The sequence below is a fragment of the Indicator indicator genome, chromosome 14 (assembly GCF_027791375.1).
Source record: "Indicator indicator isolate 239-I01 chromosome 14, UM_Iind_1.1, whole genome shotgun sequence".
Classification (NCBI taxonomy): Eukaryota; Metazoa; Chordata; class Aves; order Piciformes; family Indicatoridae; genus Indicator; species Indicator indicator.
In genome coordinates this window covers 689,426-707,088 of record NC_072023.1, presented here as the reverse complement: position 1 = coordinate 707,088, position 17,663 = coordinate 689,426, and the positions used below count along the sequence as shown (strand labels likewise).

The 17,663-nt window shown below is 50.3% G+C and overlaps 1 protein-coding gene across 1 annotated transcript in view; it reads left to right on the top strand.

Moving 5' to 3' along the window:
- The window catches only part of VEZT (vezatin, adherens junctions transmembrane protein), a 32,909-nt gene extending 16,308 nt beyond the window's left edge, over positions 1–16,601 (top strand). The window contains exons 5-12 of the mRNA XM_054386757.1: positions 494–769; positions 4,837–4,974; positions 5,760–5,907; positions 9,558–9,889; positions 10,254–10,447; positions 12,882–12,982; positions 13,499–13,706; positions 16,051–16,601. Of these exons, the coding sequence (XP_054242732.1) occupies positions 494–769; positions 4,837–4,974; positions 5,760–5,907; positions 9,558–9,889; positions 10,254–10,447; positions 12,882–12,982; positions 13,499–13,706; positions 16,051–16,601 (1,948 nt within the window). The remainder of the gene's footprint in view (positions 1–493; positions 770–4,836; positions 4,975–5,759; positions 5,908–9,557; positions 9,890–10,253; positions 10,448–12,881; positions 12,983–13,498; positions 13,707–16,050) is intronic.
- The last annotated feature ends 1,062 nt before the right edge of the window (positions 16,602–17,663 follow it).

Sequence of the window (17,663 nt, the reverse complement as noted above, 5' to 3'; positions counted from 1 at the left end):
CCCAAGGATCATCTGCTCCAACCTTGTTAGGTGATGGTGGAGTTGAAACCATCCTTTGTGTCCTGGTCCATGGCCATAAGATCTCCCTGAGCCTTTTCCCTCTCCAGGCTGAACAACCCTGGCTCTCTCAGCCTTGTAGTGATAGGGTAAGAGGGGATGGGTTGAAGCTGGAAGAGAGAAGATTGAGACTGGAGAGATTGGGAAGTAATTGGATGTTAGGAACAAGTTCTTTAGCATGAAGGTGGTGAGACTCTGGCACAGGTTGCCGAGGGAGGCTGTGGCTGCCTCCTCCCTGGAGGTGTTCAAGGCCAGGCTGGATGAGGCCTTGAGCAAGCTGGGCTGGTGGGAGGTGTCCCTGCCCATGACAGGGGGTTGGAGCTGGATGGTCTCGAAGGTCCCTTCCAACCCAAGCCACTCAGGGGCTGTGAGTCTGTGATTTTCCCAGGTGCCTGAGGAGAGCAGCCTGTGGCTGATGCTGTGTCTCTCTTTGCAGGGATGTCTCGCTGCTCCTTGCCTTTGTAAGTGCTCTGCTTATGCTTCCTTCGTGCTGGAAGGACTCCTGGTGGCTGCCCTGGGGACTGGTCCTGCTGGGCTATGCAGCCTTTCGCCTGTGGGGCACCTGGAGGACAGCCCAGCTGCAGATGTGCCTGCGAGGATACTGTGTGCAGCTGGAGGAGACGGTGGCCAACAGCAGAGCCTTCACCAACCTGGTGCGGAAAGCTCTGCGGCTCATCCAGGAGACCGAGGTCATCTCCAGAGGATTTACCCTGTGAGTCTCTGCTTCACTTTGTTACATGCACACAGCCAGTCAGGGCAATGCCTCTAAAATGCCTCCCAGCTCTCTTTGCCATAACGAGGGCAATTCCTGAGGACCAGACAAGCTTTGCATTTCCATGCAGTAATCATCCATACTGAAACTAGGAATTCTAACAACTCAGTGCTAAACCCCTGCGTCCCAGAGGAGAATTAAGGCTCACAAAACCCCTAGACCTTTGAAACCTCCTCCTCTGCTAGCAATTAAATTACTTGAAGAAATGGATTTGGAACCAACTGAGGTAACTGGTTTGGGGAATCTGAGCATTGTTTGCTCGAGGATTTTTTTGTCTGATGTAACCAAATCTCTGTAAATAAAGTGAACTGCAGGTGATGAGATTCCAGGAGACAAGGTGGCATGAAAACCATTTTGCTTTTAGTCAGCAAGTAGCAGTAATGAGAGCACAGCCATGGACAAAGACCATCAGAGGTCATTTCCCACCTCCAAGTTTACATTACTCTTTTTTTTCTTGCGTGCAGTAGGTGAGATGTTTAGATTCTCAAGTTACTGACTGCTGCATTTGCCTCTTGTCCAATTAAGGGATGTCAGTTAAGGGTTGCTTACCTCTCACAGTTCTTTGCTAATTTTTGGTGATTTGCTCTGTGGAAGGCCATCAGAACATGTTCAGTGGATGCCAACAAGCTTCTGTGCAGTCATTGCCAAGTCTGCTTTGTTTCCCTTTAACAGCCTCTGGGTAAACATGTGCCAGTCTGACTGCAGGTGAAGGGAGGTGGGAGATGCCAACAGCTCAACTCCAACTGACTCCTTTCTAAACACAATAACGAATTCCCTGGTGTGCACCAAGCAGCTCTGTGTCCATGCCAACCCATTCAGCTCCCAGGCACATGTTTTCACATGCAGCCTTGAAACTGTAGACTTAACATTTTGAATTCATTTTCTAGCCTGAGCTACCTTCACTTTGCTTCATTGAAGCAATGTTTCCTTCTCCCTTTGGAATGCAGCAGCATGTCCTCAGCCTGCCCAGCTATGTGTTTTGGGTTGGATTTTTGCTGAAGAAGCACCCAGTGAGGCAAGAGGCAGCCTTATCTTTGCAAACGGGCTCTGAAGAGAAATTTTTGTCAGGGCTTGTCCAAATTCCAGCTGAGCAAAAACATTTGGAGTGTTTCCTAAGCTTACCCAAACGAACTTGTGGTCAGTGTCTGCATCATGCATATCTTATATAAGAGATGGACAAAGCCCAGACTGGTCTGGGAGCTGATGCTTGATCTAACAGCCTCTGCACTGAAAGCTCTGGCAAACTGTTCAAAAGCCTCTGCAGTATGGATGGAGTGGGAGCAGTGTGACTGTGCCAGCATGCTCGTTGCAGCAACTGGCCAGCAGAAGAAGGCAGTGCTCTGCAGGGTTTGCTTTGCTCTTGCCTGCAGGATCTTCTAACTCAGGGAGTTGTAGAATTGGGAGTGGTTGGAAGGGAGCTCTGAGGAGCACCTAGACCAACCCCCTTGCTAACACAGGGCCACCTGGATCAGGTTGCACAGGGACACGTCCAGGCAAGTTTGGAAAGTCTCCAGAGGAGACTCCACAACCTCTCTGGGCAGCCTGCTCCAGTGCCCTGCCATCCTCACCCTGACCCTGCAGGCCTTTGCAAACAGTCCCTCTCCAGCCTTCCTGTAGCTCCTTTCAGGTACTGGAAGGCTGCTATTAGGTCTCCCTGGAGCCTTCTCTTCTCCAGCCAGCACAACCCCGGTTCCATCAGCTACTCCTCAGAAGGCTTCTTCCCCAGACCCTTCACCAGCTCTCTTGCCCTTCTCTGCACTTAACCTTTTTTCCCTTCTTTCTCTTTGTGGCTGGTAGGCAAAGCTGGTAATGTTTTGTAAGTCTATTTAAAATGTACAGAAGATAAATGGGACATTAGGAAGTTAGGGCAATGGCATGTCTGGCACACAGACCTTTTTAGCCACTTATGCCAATTTGAGATTCCTGGAATATAGAAGAACTATTTGAGAAGAAGCCTGAAGCCACCCTGCCCAGAAGCAGAGCAAATGGCTTTCCTGGGCAGCAGCAGCACACGCTGGGTCCTTGTTGTGTGGAGGAGCTGGGGATGCTCACGTCACTGCAGCACGACCCAGATCTCTTTTCTCTGCTTCATGGTAGAAGAATTTTGTTCCTTTTCTTTGGCTCTGCCTACTGAGGTGCAGTTTATCCACAAACACTACCAGTCATTACCTTCAAGAGCTAGGGAAATGGCAGAGCTTGGCATGCAGAATATTCCATGCTGGGATGCTCCCTAGGGAAACTATGGCAGGAATGGCATTGGAGATTTATGTTCAGAAATGGATCAACACACTTGGGTTTTATTTTATTAGGCCTTTAAAGTCATTCATGAGATGTTATATAAAGCACTTTAACATAGAATCCTAGAATCACAGAATGGCTCAGGCTGGAAGGGACCTCAGAGCTCATCTCCTCCAACCTCTCACCATGCCCAGGGACACCTCTCAGCTAGACTCAGCTGCTCAGGGCCTCATCCAGCCTGGCCTTCAACACCCCCAGGCAGGAGGCAGCCACAGCCTCCCTGGGCAGCCTGTGCCAGAGTCTCACCACCCTCCTACTCAAGAACTTCAGCTTCAAACCATTCCCCCTTGGCCTGTCTCTAGACACCCTCAGCAAAAGTTCCTCTACAGCCTTCCTGCAGGATCCCTTCAGGTCCTGGCAGGCAGCTCTGAGGTGCCCCTGGAGCCTTCTCCTCTCCAGGCTGCACACCCCCAGCTCCCTCAGCCTGTGCTCACAGCAGAGCTGCTCCAGCCCTTGGATCATCTTTGTGGCCTCCTCTGGACTCTCTCCAGCAGCTCTGAGTCCTTCTCCTGCTGGGGACACCAGAACTGGAGGTAGGATTGGAGGTGAGGTCAGAGTAGATCCCAGGGGCAGAATCCCCTCTCCTGCCCTTTGCCCACACTGCTCTGGCTGCAGCCCAGCACACAGCTGCCTGAGGGCTGCAGGAGGGCACTGCTCGCTCCTGGGGAGCTACTCAGCACCCAGCACCCCCAAGGCTCTTTCTTCAGAGCTGCTCTCAACCCACTCTGCACCCAGCCTGGATTGGTGCCTGGGGTTGTCCCAGCCCAGCTGCAGGCCCTTGCACAGCACTCATGTAGTCTCCTGTGGACACAGATATTTCCATGTGCTCTCTCAGCTGACATCTTCAACATACTGCAGCATTTGGCATCAATCCCCTGGTGCTCATCACATTATACATCCTGACAGGGGTCCAGCCTTGCTCTCTGGGTGGGCTGCTTTGCTTTTGGTGTTTGGCAGTGAAGGCCATAAGCTGTTTCCCCTCCCAGTCAATGTACAGCCTGGTCCAGCTAAGCACAAGCAGTAGGAGAGACATCAGGGTCAGGCCTGCTGGCTTAGTCAGCTCTTTCAGAGGGACTGGAGAAAGTGACCAGGCCTGCAGCCCTCCTCACTCTTGTCCTGTTCCTCTGATCATGGAATCACCTCCCTCGGAAGCTGTGGATGCCACCTCCCTGGAGGTGCTCAAGGCCAATTTGGGAGGACCTTCAACAACCTGGTCTGGTGGAAGACATCCCTTCCCATGGCTCAGGGGGGTTGGAACTGGGTTCAGAGGTCAGTCAAATAGGTTGGGTTGGGTTGGAAGGGACATTAAGGATCATCCAGTTCCAAGCCCCCTTGGCCATGGAGAAGAGAGGGCTGGGTTGGAGATGAGGAAAGCCCCTGAGCATGGAGGTCTTTTCCAACTCAAACAATTCTGTGATTCTGTGGTTTTAGAAAAACTTGTCGAAAACAAATGTCCTGAGGAGTAGTTTTACCATGGCTTAGGTGGGAACAGAATCAGGCTGCTGAGGACCCCTCTCTGTTCCCCTGAGGTGTTGGTTGTGTCATGGCTGTGCAGGGGTTTGGTGCTGGGTTTTGCTCTCGGAGTCACTGAGCGGCTGGAGAAGGTTTTCTAAGTAATGGCATGAGAAAAGTGATGTACTGTTGTGTGACAACACTGTAGGACATCTGTACAGTTGTATCACATTTTACTTTTCAAGTTTGCTTGACAGGGTCAGTGCTGCTTGCCCATTCACTAAAGCTGGCCAGCACCCTAGCCAGCACTTGCTTGGCCTGCGCAGAGCTGTCTACAGAGCAGTCTCAGCCAACCTCCGTGCCGCCCGCCTGGCCACACTCTACATGCTGAAAGCATATCCTCTGCTGCAGCCCCGGGCCACACAGCCCTGGGCCACACAGCCCCAGGCCACCCAGCCCTCCCTACCTGTTCCCAGCCCTGACACACTCACAGGCTCCATCGCTTGCAAGGGACCCTCCAAGGTCCTCTTGCCCAACCCCCTGCAGGCAGCAGGGACACCACCAGCTGGAGCAGGCTGCCCAGGGACACATCCAAGTTGATTTTGAATGTCTCCAGGGATGGGGCCTCAGCCACATCTCTGGGCAGCCTGTTCCAGTGTCTCACCACTCTCACTGTGCAGAACTTCCTCCTGATGTCCAGCCTGAATCTGCCCTGCTTCAATATCAACCTGGAGCAGTGAGAACTCCCACGGAATTGCCATCATCCCATGTCTGTTCTAGAACACAGGCTGCCTTTGAAACTGCACAAGGGCGTTCCTCTTTCCTCTGCTAGCTCCGTGACTTCTGGTTTAAGCTTGACTTGGACTGCTTGTTGGAATCTCACTCTTTTCCTCTGTTGGAAGCGATGGAGGCATTTGTCATTGCTCTGGTTTGGGGTTTATGTGTTTAGATGTATGCCTTTGTCAGTGTCTTACCTCCCATTCTTCTGAGAGCCTTTAAAACTTCTGCTCTGAACAAGGGTGCAAAACATCCAATTGAACTGGGCTCAGGTGGATTTGGGTAGAGTGTTTGGGCTTGTACACAAATTGCCAGAAATGAGACAATTATCAGCTGGGTTTTTTCCTTTTCTGTGTGTTTAATGCCAAAGTTGTTCTGTTAGCTACCTTAACTCCAGCTAAACCTACCCTCTGAACTCAGAGAGTGACAATGTGAGCAGCTACATCTGTGTAGTCCCTTTCAAGGAGCTGGGCCTGGGGCTGAGTGAAGAGCAGGTGTCTGAAGAGGAGGCACACAACCTGACCGATGGCTTCAGCCTGCCTGCACTCAAGGTAAGCACTCCCCGAAGGACAGAGGCAGCCACGCAGGCTCCTCCTGGGGATCTCACTTCTCATGAAGCCCTTTGGCTGGGACTTCCTGGCCTCTAGGAACATTTGTTCCATTGACTTGCAGTTTTTTAAGCCTTGTTAGCAGAGCTTCCAGGACCTGAAGCACAGAAGGGATCTGTTCACCAGTGATGCCAGAGGTGGTACTGGCAAAGTATACTGGTGCCAGGCATGGGGGTGGCAGAATGCTAACTGCTCTCCAGGAGCCCAAACCTGTGCTGCCTGGGCATGGGAGAAGCCTTGAACAAAACAGACTCTTCACTCCCATTTCTCCCTTCAGTTTAGTTTTGCGCTTTTTTACCTTTTGCTGAGTATTTTTACTGCTCCCTGCCTGTATTTGCCAGGCAGGAGTCAGTACAGTCCAGCATGCTGAGGGCACAAAGATGATCCAAGGGCTGGAGCAGCTCTGCTGTGAGCACAGGCTGAGGGAGCTGGGGGTGTGCAGCCTGGAGAGGAGAAGGCTCCAGGGGCACCTCAGAGCTGCCTGCCAGGACCTGAAGGGATCCTGCAGGAAGGCTGCAGAGGAACTTTTGCTGAGGGTGTCTAGAGCCAGGCCAAGGGGGAATGGTTTGAAGCTGAGGCAGAGCAGGGTTAGAGTGGAGCTGAGGAAGAAGTTCTTGAGTAGGAGGGTGGTGAGACTCTGGCACAGGCTGCCCAGGGAGGCTGTGGCTGCCTCCTGCCTGGGGGTGTTGAAGGCCAGGCTGGATGAGGCCCTGAGCAGCTGAGTCTAGCTGAGAGGTGTCCCTGGGCATGGTGAAAGGTTGGAGGAGCTGAGCTCTGAGGTCCCTTCCAACCTGAGCCACTCAGTGATTACTGAAGTGCCCAGAGTGCCAGCCATGTCATGGCCTTTTTATCAGTTCATGAGCTCAAATGTTAGGTGTTTGTCACTTGCAGGAGCCAATGCTTGCAGTTGGGCAGAAGAGCTGATTTAAATGCAAGCCTTCTGTACTCCAGGGGTTCTCTGCCGAGCCTCTTCCCTTTTAGCGTTTTTTAATGGCAAATTCCATTCCTCTGTGACTTCCGCGTTTCTGTGGAGTTGGCTCTTGTTGTACTTTATTCACTTAATTCCTAGACCTTCACATCTTTTGTTCTGACAGTAAATGTTACCAGTAATAGTGGTTGCCAAGTTTTGATGTAAACAAGAGGCTGCATCAGATGCAAGCTTTTGGAATGGTTTTTCCTTGCCTTTCCTTAGCTGAAGTTCTCACTGCAACTCTGCAACTCTTCTTATTTGCCCACAAGAAGCCACACAGAGGTGCCCAACCTTGTAAGCCAAGTCACAGAGTCACAGAATGGGAGGGGTTGGAAGGGAACTCCAGAGACCATTGAGTGCAGCCCCCCCACCAGAGCAGGATCACCCAGGGCAGGCCACACAGGAACACATCTCCAGAGAAGGAGACTCCACAACCTCTCTGGGCAGCCTGTTCCAGGGCTCCAGCACCCTCACAGTGACAAAGTTTTTCCTTCTGTTCCTGTGGAACCTCCTCTGCTCCAGCTTGCAGTCTTCTTTCACCTGCAATTTGCAGTAATTCTGCTGGAATTTTTTTAGTCAAACTGTCTGGGATGCCTTCTGGGTGCAGTTCAGGTCACAGCTGGTGTACTTCAGTTGCTGCTAACTCAGACATTGATGCAGGCTGGGGTGTGCTTGAACCAAGCTCAATTAACATAAATCAGTCCCAAGCAGATTCCTGCTTTGATACTTTGATAACATTGGGACATATTTATAGAATTATGGAATTGTTTGGGTTGGAAAAGTCCTCTAAGATCGAGTCCAACCAGCAACCCAACACCACCCTGGCCCCAAGTGCCATGGCCACACATTTCTTGAACACCTCCAGGGATGGGGACTCCACCACCTCCCTTGGCAGCCTGTGCCAATCCCTGACCACTCTTGCAGCAAAGACATTTTTCCTCCTCTCCAACCTAACCCTCCCCTGGTACAATTTCTACCTATTTCCTCTCCTTCTATCACCTGAGACTAGGGAGCAGAGCCCAACCCCACCTCACTGTAGCCTCCTTGCAGGGGTTGCAGGGGGCAGTGGTGTCTCCCCTCAGCCTTGCTTGTGTTGCAGCTCTGGGTTCCCATGCAGTCCTCCTCAGTTTATTTGTTTCTGTTGGAGAGCTCTTGTCTTTGTACTAAAATGCAGGTAGAATGTAGATGTGTCTCCAGATTTGGTTAGTGATTTGATTTTCATTCAAGGCCATAGGACAGATGCTGTCTGTGTCTTTATACTGCCTTGTCCTTGAACTAAACCAATTTAAAGAGTGAAAAATTTTGGCTTAATTAAAAGTAGTGCTGGAAGCTGAGAAGAGCCAGTTGGCTGGTTTGGGTGAAGTTTAAGTGTCAGTAAAAGACCTCAGAAGTCATGGACAAAGCAAGCTCTTTGCCAGTCTAAATACACCTGCAATTTCCTTTTCTCTCACCATTTTGCCTTTTTTCAGGTAGGTTTTGGATTATTATTGTTACTAATTCCTGAAGTCCACTACTTGTGTGTGCTGCTTTTTGACACCTTTTGCCTTGTGCCTGGTGGAAGGGATTGGTCTTCTTTTGTGCTTCTTATAGCATGAGCTGCTGACCTTCTGTGCAGGACCCCACAGCTTCAGGGACACCTGGGTGACTGCTGCCCATCTGTTTGCTTTTTCCTGTAGCATCCTGACAAATCAGTCTTGCATGTGTGCCCCAAGTGACTTTCACATCATTCACTGTTCTTTCTTCTCATAACCATCTCTTGGCAATGGAATTATTTATGTTTCTTTTGGAATATTTGATCAGTTTGCATCCAAGTGTTCTGGATATACCCTTGGGCTATATCAGACCACATCTAGCTGAAGCATTGCAGTTTTTATTTGACTGTTCTGAATGTTTTGCTCTTGATTGTTTGCACACTGGGAAAAAAACCCTGCTGCTAGTCTGTAGTAGTCCAAAGATGGAAATTTATTATTTCAAATGCTCTAGGTCCAGAACCTCAGAACAATTAAATTGTGAGTCCTGTTCTGTAGCTGAAAGAGGTGGGGAAAAGCATGAGGAGTAATTTTGCTTGGTCTCCCTCACTCTGGGTTACAGCCTGCACCTACAGTCAGTTTTAATAAGAGACATTATTGCAGAGGGAGCGTCACAGCTGCCCTTTGCGTGGTAGAGGCAGAGGAGTTCCCATCTGCCATCTGTCCTGAGCCTGCAGTAAGGAAGCAGTTCCTTCCATGGCAGGGTCTCAAGCAACTGGAATGGTGATTTCCCTTGCTCCCAGATGGACTGACTGCTTTTGTACCAGGTCTGACATTCTCAGCCAGAGAATCAGAGCCTTCTTTGGGTGGGAAAAGACCTCCAAGACCAGCAGGTCCAGCCATTGACCCAGTACTACCATGGCCAGGCTGGATGAGGCTTTGGGCAGCCAACTCTAGTTGAGTGGTGTCCATGCCCATGGCAGGGAGGTTGGAGCAGATGAGCTCTGAGGTCCCCTCCATCCTTAGCCGTGCTCTGAGTCGCAGTTTGTCCTGCTGCAGCCCGAGGAATGTTTTCCCAGGATGTATCAGTACCCTTCCTTTGGAGCCTGGCCCTCTGCCCAGGTGCACAGAACTAACCCTGCCCTGTTCTGCAGGTCCTCTTCCAGCTCTGGGTGGGACAGAGCTCCGAGTTCTTCAGGAGGCTGGCGCTGCTCCTGTCGCCAGCCAACGCCTCCCCCAAGCCCCTGGTGTGCCCTGCCCGTCTGCCTCACCACATCCTGTCCGATGTGACCCAAGGCCTACCTCACACCCACGCTGCCTGCCTGGAGGAGCTGCGCAGGAGCTACGAGTTCTATCGCTACTTCGAGACGCAGCACCAGGCCGGCTGCGAGCGGCCAGCCCGGGCGAGGCAGCACTGCCGGCAGCTCAGCAGCCTGCAGACGGCGGTGCGCAGCCTGCAGCTGCACCTGAAGGCGCTGCTCAACGAGTGAGTTCACACCTGCTGGGCAGCAGCAGGAGGCCTTCAGGCCTGGGTTCCTCGGGCTGGCGGTTTGTGTCCCAACGGAAAGCAAACAAGGCAGAGAGCTGCGCTCAGCGTGGGCACTGAGCCGCAGAGAGGTGGGGGCTGGAAGGGACCTCCACAGGTCACCCACTCCAACCCCCTGCCAGAGCAGGGCACACGGGAACTCATCCACGTGGGTTTTGGAAGTCTGCAGAGAAGGAGACTCCACAACCTCTCTGGGCAGCCTGTTCTCGAAGAAGAAAATCAGAGGATATTAAATGAAGTACCTGAAAGAAAGGAGAAGTCAGGTCTGTGTTGTGACATTTCTCTTCATCTCTTCATCACTTAGGGTAATAATTCTTGAGGATGAACTTGAAAAACTTGTTAGCACTAAGGAGATCCCTGAGCTGACAACAGAAGCCCATCAAGCTCTGGAGCAGAAATTGAAGTTTATTCAGCCTCATATCCAGGCAAGCAACAGCTGCTGGGAAGAAGCCATTTCTCAGCTGGAAAGAATGAGTGGAAGCAACCCAAATCAAAAAGGTAAAAATGCCCTGTGCTGCACAGTGTCCTGTGCATCACCACTGCCTTAAATCCTCACAGAATCACAGGCTCAGGAAGGTAGGAAAGGACCTCTCAGATCATGGAGTCCCGCTGTAACCCAGCTACCCTGGAAGTGAAGTAAGGCTCTCCTGACACGGAGCTGAACCTGTAATTTCTGTTTTCTTCCAGGGGCTTTTGTACTGTCCAAGGAAGGCACAGTCCAGCATCTGAAAGATGCTGTGATGGAGCCTGCATTAGGGAAATTGGGGCTGGGGCTACCAGCAAGTTTCCTACTGAAGTGCAAATGTGTAGTGAGCTAACCTCTGCATGACACATGGGTGCAATGTCCAGCAGGTGGAGGGATGCTGCTGTGGGCCTGCAGCTGTGCAAGCTGCCCTTGCTCATCCTGACACCAGCACAGAGAGGTCTGATGCAAAAATTGGCTATTAAATAAATCCTCTGCTATGGGGACAGGCTGAGGGAGCTGGGGGTGTGCAGCCTGGAGAGGAGAAGGCTCCAAGGGGACCTCAGAGCTGCCTGCCAGGACCTGAAGGGATCCTGTAGGAAGGCTGCAGAGGAACTTTTGCTGAGGGTGTCTAGAGCCAGGCCAAGGGGGAATGGTTTGAAGCTGAGGCAGAGCAGGGTTAGAGTGGAGCTGAGGAAGAAGTTCTTGAGTAGGAGGGTGGTGAGAGTCTGGCACAGGCTGCCCAGGGAGGCTGTGGCTGCCTCCTGCCTGGGGGTGTTGAAGGCCAGGCTGGATGAGGCCCTGAGCAGCTGAGTCTAGCTGAGAGGTGTCCCTGGGCATGGTGGGAGGTTGGAGATGAGCTCTGAGATCCCTTCCAACCTGAGCCATGCCATAAATTTCTGTGCAGGTCCAGGCATGATCTAACCAAACTTGTGTCTACGTTGCCTGACAGTCTCCTGTGACAGCTTCCCTCTCAGTCAGCAGTGCCCTGCTGCATGTGCCAGCCTGGTCCGTTGGCTGATGTCCTCCAAGAGCAGACTCCCTTGCCTTACATGCCCTCTCCCAGCTGCACACCACAGTATTTGTAGCCCTTGGAGTTTTGCCTTTACTGTGTGTATACATTTCACAGCAGGCTCTTGTATTCTGACTTGCTTCCTTTTGGAGCTCAGCACAGAGGAAGCTGCTGGGAGATCCAGAAGGGAGGCATGGAAAACACAGAAATCCTTCACTTTCATTACTGCCCAGTGACTTTCCTGGAAATGAGCTGAGGCTCAATCTCTATTTTGCAACAGTTTTACTGAATTACATCACAGGAACTACTTTAAATGATGTTAGTCATTGGAAACTCTTTTATCTGACTATATTTGACTTCCCTGATGTTCAAAGCAGTCCTGCTTCTGTGAGTTGACCTTTTCAAGCTGTGCATGGAATCAACTCTAATTCTTCTGCTGTCTTTCTCCAAACCTTAAGAGCTGCTCTGTCAGCCATGGTTATGTGAATTACTTCATTAAACTAACTCATTTTAATTCAGTGGTTCCTGAAAGCTCTTGGGAAGAAGACACCTTGCTGTTGAAACAAGACAGCCACCAAGCAGAGCCTTCTTTTGTCTTGATGCAGACCCAAATGAATCCTTTGGCAAGAGCTGTGGTGAGAATGTTCTGGTAGCAGGCATGGTGTCTAAGGCAATGCCCAGCACTTGCTGCAACTGAGCATAGAACCATAGAGGCAGAGAGCTTGGAAAAGCCCTCTGAGACCATCCAGTCCAACCTTCCACCCAACAGCTCCATGGCCACTAAACCATGGCCCCAAGTGCCCCAACACCTCCAGGGATGGGGACTCCACCACCTCCCTGGGCAGCCTGTGCCAATCCCTGACCACTCTTGCAGCCAAGAAATTCTTCCTAATCTCCAACCTATCCCTGGCGTAGCTTGAGGCCATTGCCTCTTGTCCTGTTGTTAGTTACTAGGGAGAAGAGACCAACCCCCACCTGGCTCCAGCCTCCTTTCAGGGAGCTGTAGAGAACACTGAGGTCTCCTCTCAACCTTCTCTTCTTCAGGCTAAAAAATCCCAACTCATTCAGACTCTCCTCACCAGCCCTGCTCTCCATGTTCAGTTCAGCTAACCAGGTCCACCAGCAGGCAGTGGGGATCCTGTTTGCAGTGTCCCTTATGAACAGTGTGGAGAGGGAGCTGCTTCTGATTGCTTAGACCCAGTGCTGAGAGGAAATCTTTCATTACATAACAGCTGTATAGCTTAGGTAAATATTTAGTAGTATCTCATGACTGTGCTGAGTATTTAAGCAAAAGAAGTCTGTTGTGTTGCTTCTTCATGCCAAATGTCTCCAGTATATAAATTTAGCCAGTCCTGGTTGATGAAAATGCCTGGACCCTACCTGAGTGAGTCAAAAACATCATTCAAGGTTCAATCTTTTCCCTTTTTTTTAATGCCTTTTCTTCTTTCCCCCCAAAGGCAAACCTGAAGTTTCCTGTGACAGCCTCCAGCATCCTGCAGTCCCTTTACCCCAGCCTGCCATATATATAGAAAACAGAGACCCCATCCCTGAGGAGCAGGTAAAGAAAAGGCACAATTTCCAATAGCAACTGGGGCTTGTTTGCTGCATCCATGCCTTTTTTCACAGAATCACAGAATGGGAGGGGTTGGAAGGGACCTCTGGGGATCATCCAGTCCAACCCTCCTGCCAGAGCAGGAACACCCAGGGCAGGTCACACAGGAACACAGCCAGATGGGTTTGGAAAGTCTCCAGAGCAGGAGACTCCACAACCTCTCTGGGCAGCCTGCTCCAGCACCCTCACCCCAAAGAAGTGTCTCCTTGTGTTATCACACCTCTGTGTGAAAGGAAATCTTAGGTGGCTGCAGTAAAGTTAGCTTCCAGTGAGTGGACTTGCTCCAAAATTACTCAGATATAGCTCAGAGCAGTGTCAGATCCTCTGGCTCTGTTCAGACTGGGCCCCATCCTGTTACTGTGCTGGGCTTCTGAGAGCACCTGGTTCTGCATCAGATTGCAGGGCAGGATCTACACTGACTGAGGATCAACAACTTCTTTCTCTCTTTGTTTCTTTCTTTAGGAGCTGGAAGCTTATGTTGATTATTCTGATTCAGAGAATGAATACAGAAGGGAAGATTTTTACTGCTTCTCCCAGGAAGAGAGAGAGAGGCAAGAACGAGAGAGGCAGGAATCTAAGAGGGTGTTACAAGAGCTCAAATCTGTGCTGGGGTTTAAAGCTTCAGAGATGGAAAGACAGAAATGGAAGCAGCTGCTCTTCAGTGACCGTGGTAAGCATTGCTCCTGAAAAATGAACTCATCTCTAGGAAAGGGTTGGGATCTGTTTGCCACCAGCTGCTGGCTGTGGGTCAGGGCTTAGCTACAGTAGAGCCTTTGGCAGAGATTTGCTGCTCCATTTCATTTTACTATCTGTTGAAAACACCTCAGAGAAATGGGAATTGGGCTCTAAGCAAAACATGGAGCTAAATTATTAAACACACAACACATGAAGACAGCAACAGAGAACTGTCAGGCACTAAACCCCTCAAACTGAACTGGCTTCCATGGCTTTTCAGTAAGTGGGAATTTTAATCAGGGGGCATAAATAAATCATTCTTTGAGAATGTAAAGAAACCAGCAGAAATGATCCCAGACTTACAAAACTAGGTTAAAGTGAAGAGCTAGGCTTTGGATATTAAAGGCTCATCAAAGAGTCAGACTGGCTGTGGTTCCCATGAGAGACTGGGCATGCAGAATATGTTTGAAAATAAAACCAAAGCCCAGACCTCTGAGGAATGCTGGGGAGCTCCAGCCACCTGCAGCTGAAGGCAGGAATATGGAAGTTTCTCTTGCCTCAGTCAGATGCCTCTGTCCCAGCAATGAGACTGGAAACAGCTCCTTTCATTGCACTGTTTGATTTGTTCTCTGTTAAACTGGCAGTAATTTGTCCTCTCCTTTCCCCCTTCTTTTTCCCATTTTCATTCCTTCCTCTTAAGGACAGGTTATGAAAAGCCCTCTAAAACACTTCAGTTTCTGTGGTGGTTAAAACAATCCTTAAGGCTGGCAACATAGCCAAGGATTCTGCCTCTGCCAGTGTCTGCCACAAAAACAAAGACCTGGATTGCATCTTTCCATCAGTCAGTGAGAACACACAGGAACAGACCACTGCTAGTCAGGAGATTGTTTTTTTTTTTTAACATCAAACCCACAACTTTCTCTTCACAACTCCCTCCTTTGTGCTCATTTAGCTACAGCTATGGCAAAAGAAACAATTAGGCCCTTTACAGAGTCACAGAATGCCAGGGGTTGGGAGGGGCCTCCAGAGGTCACCTTGTCCAACCCCTACAGAGCAGGATCACCTAGGGCAGGCCACACAGGAATACATGCAGGAGGGTTTGAAAGCTCTCCAGAGGAGACTCCACAACCTCTCTGGGCAGCCTGCTCGAGGGCTCCAGCACCCTCACACCAGAGTTTCTCTTCCTGTTGAGGTGGAACCTCCTGGGTTCCAGCTTACACCTATTGTACCTTTTCCTATTACTGAGCACCACAAAAAAAAGAGCCTGGCACCTCATCCCTCCTCCCCACAGTCAGCAGGGACATCTCCAACTAGCTCAGGTTGCTCAGGGCCCCATCAAGTCTGACCATGGGTGTCTGCAGGGCTGTTTCTGCTCCCATAGCAATTGGAAGTGGCAGTTTCAGAGTGCTGGGAGCAGTGTGCCAGCCCTGCCCATGTTTCTGCTCTCAGCCAGCTGAAGTCAGTGTTGCCCAAAGTAGGATGCAGTGGAGAACTCCTAATGCCATGCATTTTGTTTCCTGTGCAAAGTTTGTTTATTTCCCAGAGTTATTTTCATCTCTGCTTACAGGGGTAAAGTCAGAATGGAATTAGAAAGGGAAATGCAACTTGGGAATCTGCTGTTGCCACTCTCAGTTATGTTCCTGCTGCTACTCTAATGGAGCTGCTGCAGCTTAGGGCCTCTCTCTTTGGGACTGGACAAGTTCTCCTTCTTCCTGGAGTGATTGTACCAAGTTGTACTAACCCCTAACCCTGGGAGGAGAGACTTCCTGGCAAGCATCCCGTTGCTGGCAATGGGACTGGCTGCTGCTACTAACTGCAAGAGAGGCTTAAGTTAACCCACCCTTTATTTGTGAGGACACCTTCCCTGCCTGTGGGACACAGGTTGGGATTCCTTGCTGTGCTGTTTGAGACCAGATCTTGCCTGGAAGGACTTGCTCCTGGCTCAGCTGTCTTGATTGGATTAGGTAAAGTGTTGTTTCAGTCCCAGGCAGCTCCCAGCTGTACACAGTGCAGTACTGTTCCTTGTTTTTCTTTTTCACTTCAAATGCATCATCTGTGTTTGATGCCAGCTCCAGACATGCTCAGTTTTGTGCTGTCTCTTTATGTCACAGATCTGCAGGAGCAGTTCCAACAAGCAGCTTTCACATTTCACTTCAGCCTTGTGATGAGAAAACACTTTTATTTCAAGTTTTGTTTGCTTGTGGGTTTTTTGTTTGTTTCTGTTGATTTCAGAGGTTTTTTTAAGCCATTTTGGCCCTTGCAGTCTTCATAACTAAATTATTTCTATCCAGCAGCTTGCTTTTAGTTATCATTTATGTTTCCCCCCCCTCCTTTTTAAGCTGCAGTGAAATCCTTGTCTCCTGTAGAACCACTGGAGCTACTAAATAATTTGGAATCACATATGAATTCAGATACAGAAAAGCAGAACTGTAGCCAAAGGTGTGACAGATCTGAAGAGACAGACTCAGATCCAAAAGGGAATGCTGCTCATAAAAGCAGGACAGAGTATTTGTCTGAAGACCCTGAGGTGGAGGAAAACAAAAGCAGTGCTGCTGAGGAAGGTGTCTCTGTGGGGGCTGAAGGAGGAATGTGTTCCCAGCACCAAGGGGAAGGGGAAGAACAGAAGGCAAGCAGCCTGGATGGAGCAGAGGATGCAGAGTCCCCCTGGAAGGAGGCATTGCACTCCAAAATCAAGCATAGGCTGGCTCAGCTCCACACAGCCTCAGACCTGACCTTCACATCAGGCCTGGCTGCACAAGCTGCTGCCAGGTCTTTCACTTTCACTACAATGCAAGAAGAGACTTTTGGAGATGAGGAGGAGGAGTGTGAAGAGCATGTAGAGGACTGTAAGAGTGAAGAGAGAGGCTCTGAAAGTGAAGGCAAATGCTGAGTCTGAGGTGAATTTTGTTAAACCAACAGCAGGCAATTTGATGGAAAAAACTGAGGTGGGGGTTCCAAGGCTAAAACACTGGATGGAGAAAAGGAGACCTCAGTGTAAAGCATCTCTGAGACACTGAATAGGACTTCTAAATATGTGGGAAGTGTGCAGGTAAGAGAAGCTCAGGCTGCATTCAGGAAATAGTTGGCTGCTGCCTTTTTAAAAGAAGTGATAGGGTTTGCAATTTGTGGTTTCTGCTTTATTTATTCCATTAAGATTTTTTTTTTTCTAAAAAGGACAAAAGGAATTACAAGAGTCCTTTTTTTTCTTTTCTGTGATGAATGTTTATTCCAACAAAAAAAATCCAGCCAGGCCATTTCTTATGGAAGAGCCTGAACTGTTGCCTGTGATCTTCCTCACCCTTCCTGTTTCATGGCTGTGCCTGCAGTGTGTTGGCTGAGCCAGGGCAGGGGTCTGTGATGCTGTGGCTCCCAGCTGAGAAAGCAGAATTTGAAATCAAAACTTGAAAGAGTTAATAGGTCAGTGCTGGGCTGTGGGGGGATGGGGTAAAGGGAGTCATGCTTCAGATTAAGGCTTCTTCACAAATTTATGAAGGGTGAAAAAATGCCAACCTCGGAACTCATCTCCTCCAACCCCTGCCACAGGCAGGGACGCCTCTCAGCTAGACTCAGCTGCTCAGGGCCTCATCCAGCCTGACCTTCAACACCCCCAGGCAGGAGGCAGCCACAGCCTCCCTGGGCAGCCTGTGCCAGAGTCTCACCACCCTCCTACTCAAGAACTTCTTCCTCAGCTCCACTCTAACCCTGCTCTGCCTCAGCTTCAAACCATTCCCCCTTGGCCTGGCTCTAGACACCCTCAGCAAAAGTTCCTCTGCAGCCTTCCTGCAGGATCCCTTCAGGTCCTGGCAGGCAGCTCTGAGGTGCCCCTGGAGCCTTCTCCTCTCCAGGCTGCACACCCCCAGCTCCCTCAGCCTGTGCTCACAGCAGAGCTGCTCCAGCCCTTGGATCATCTTTGGGGCCTCCTCTGGACTCTCTCCAGCAGCTCTGTGTCCTT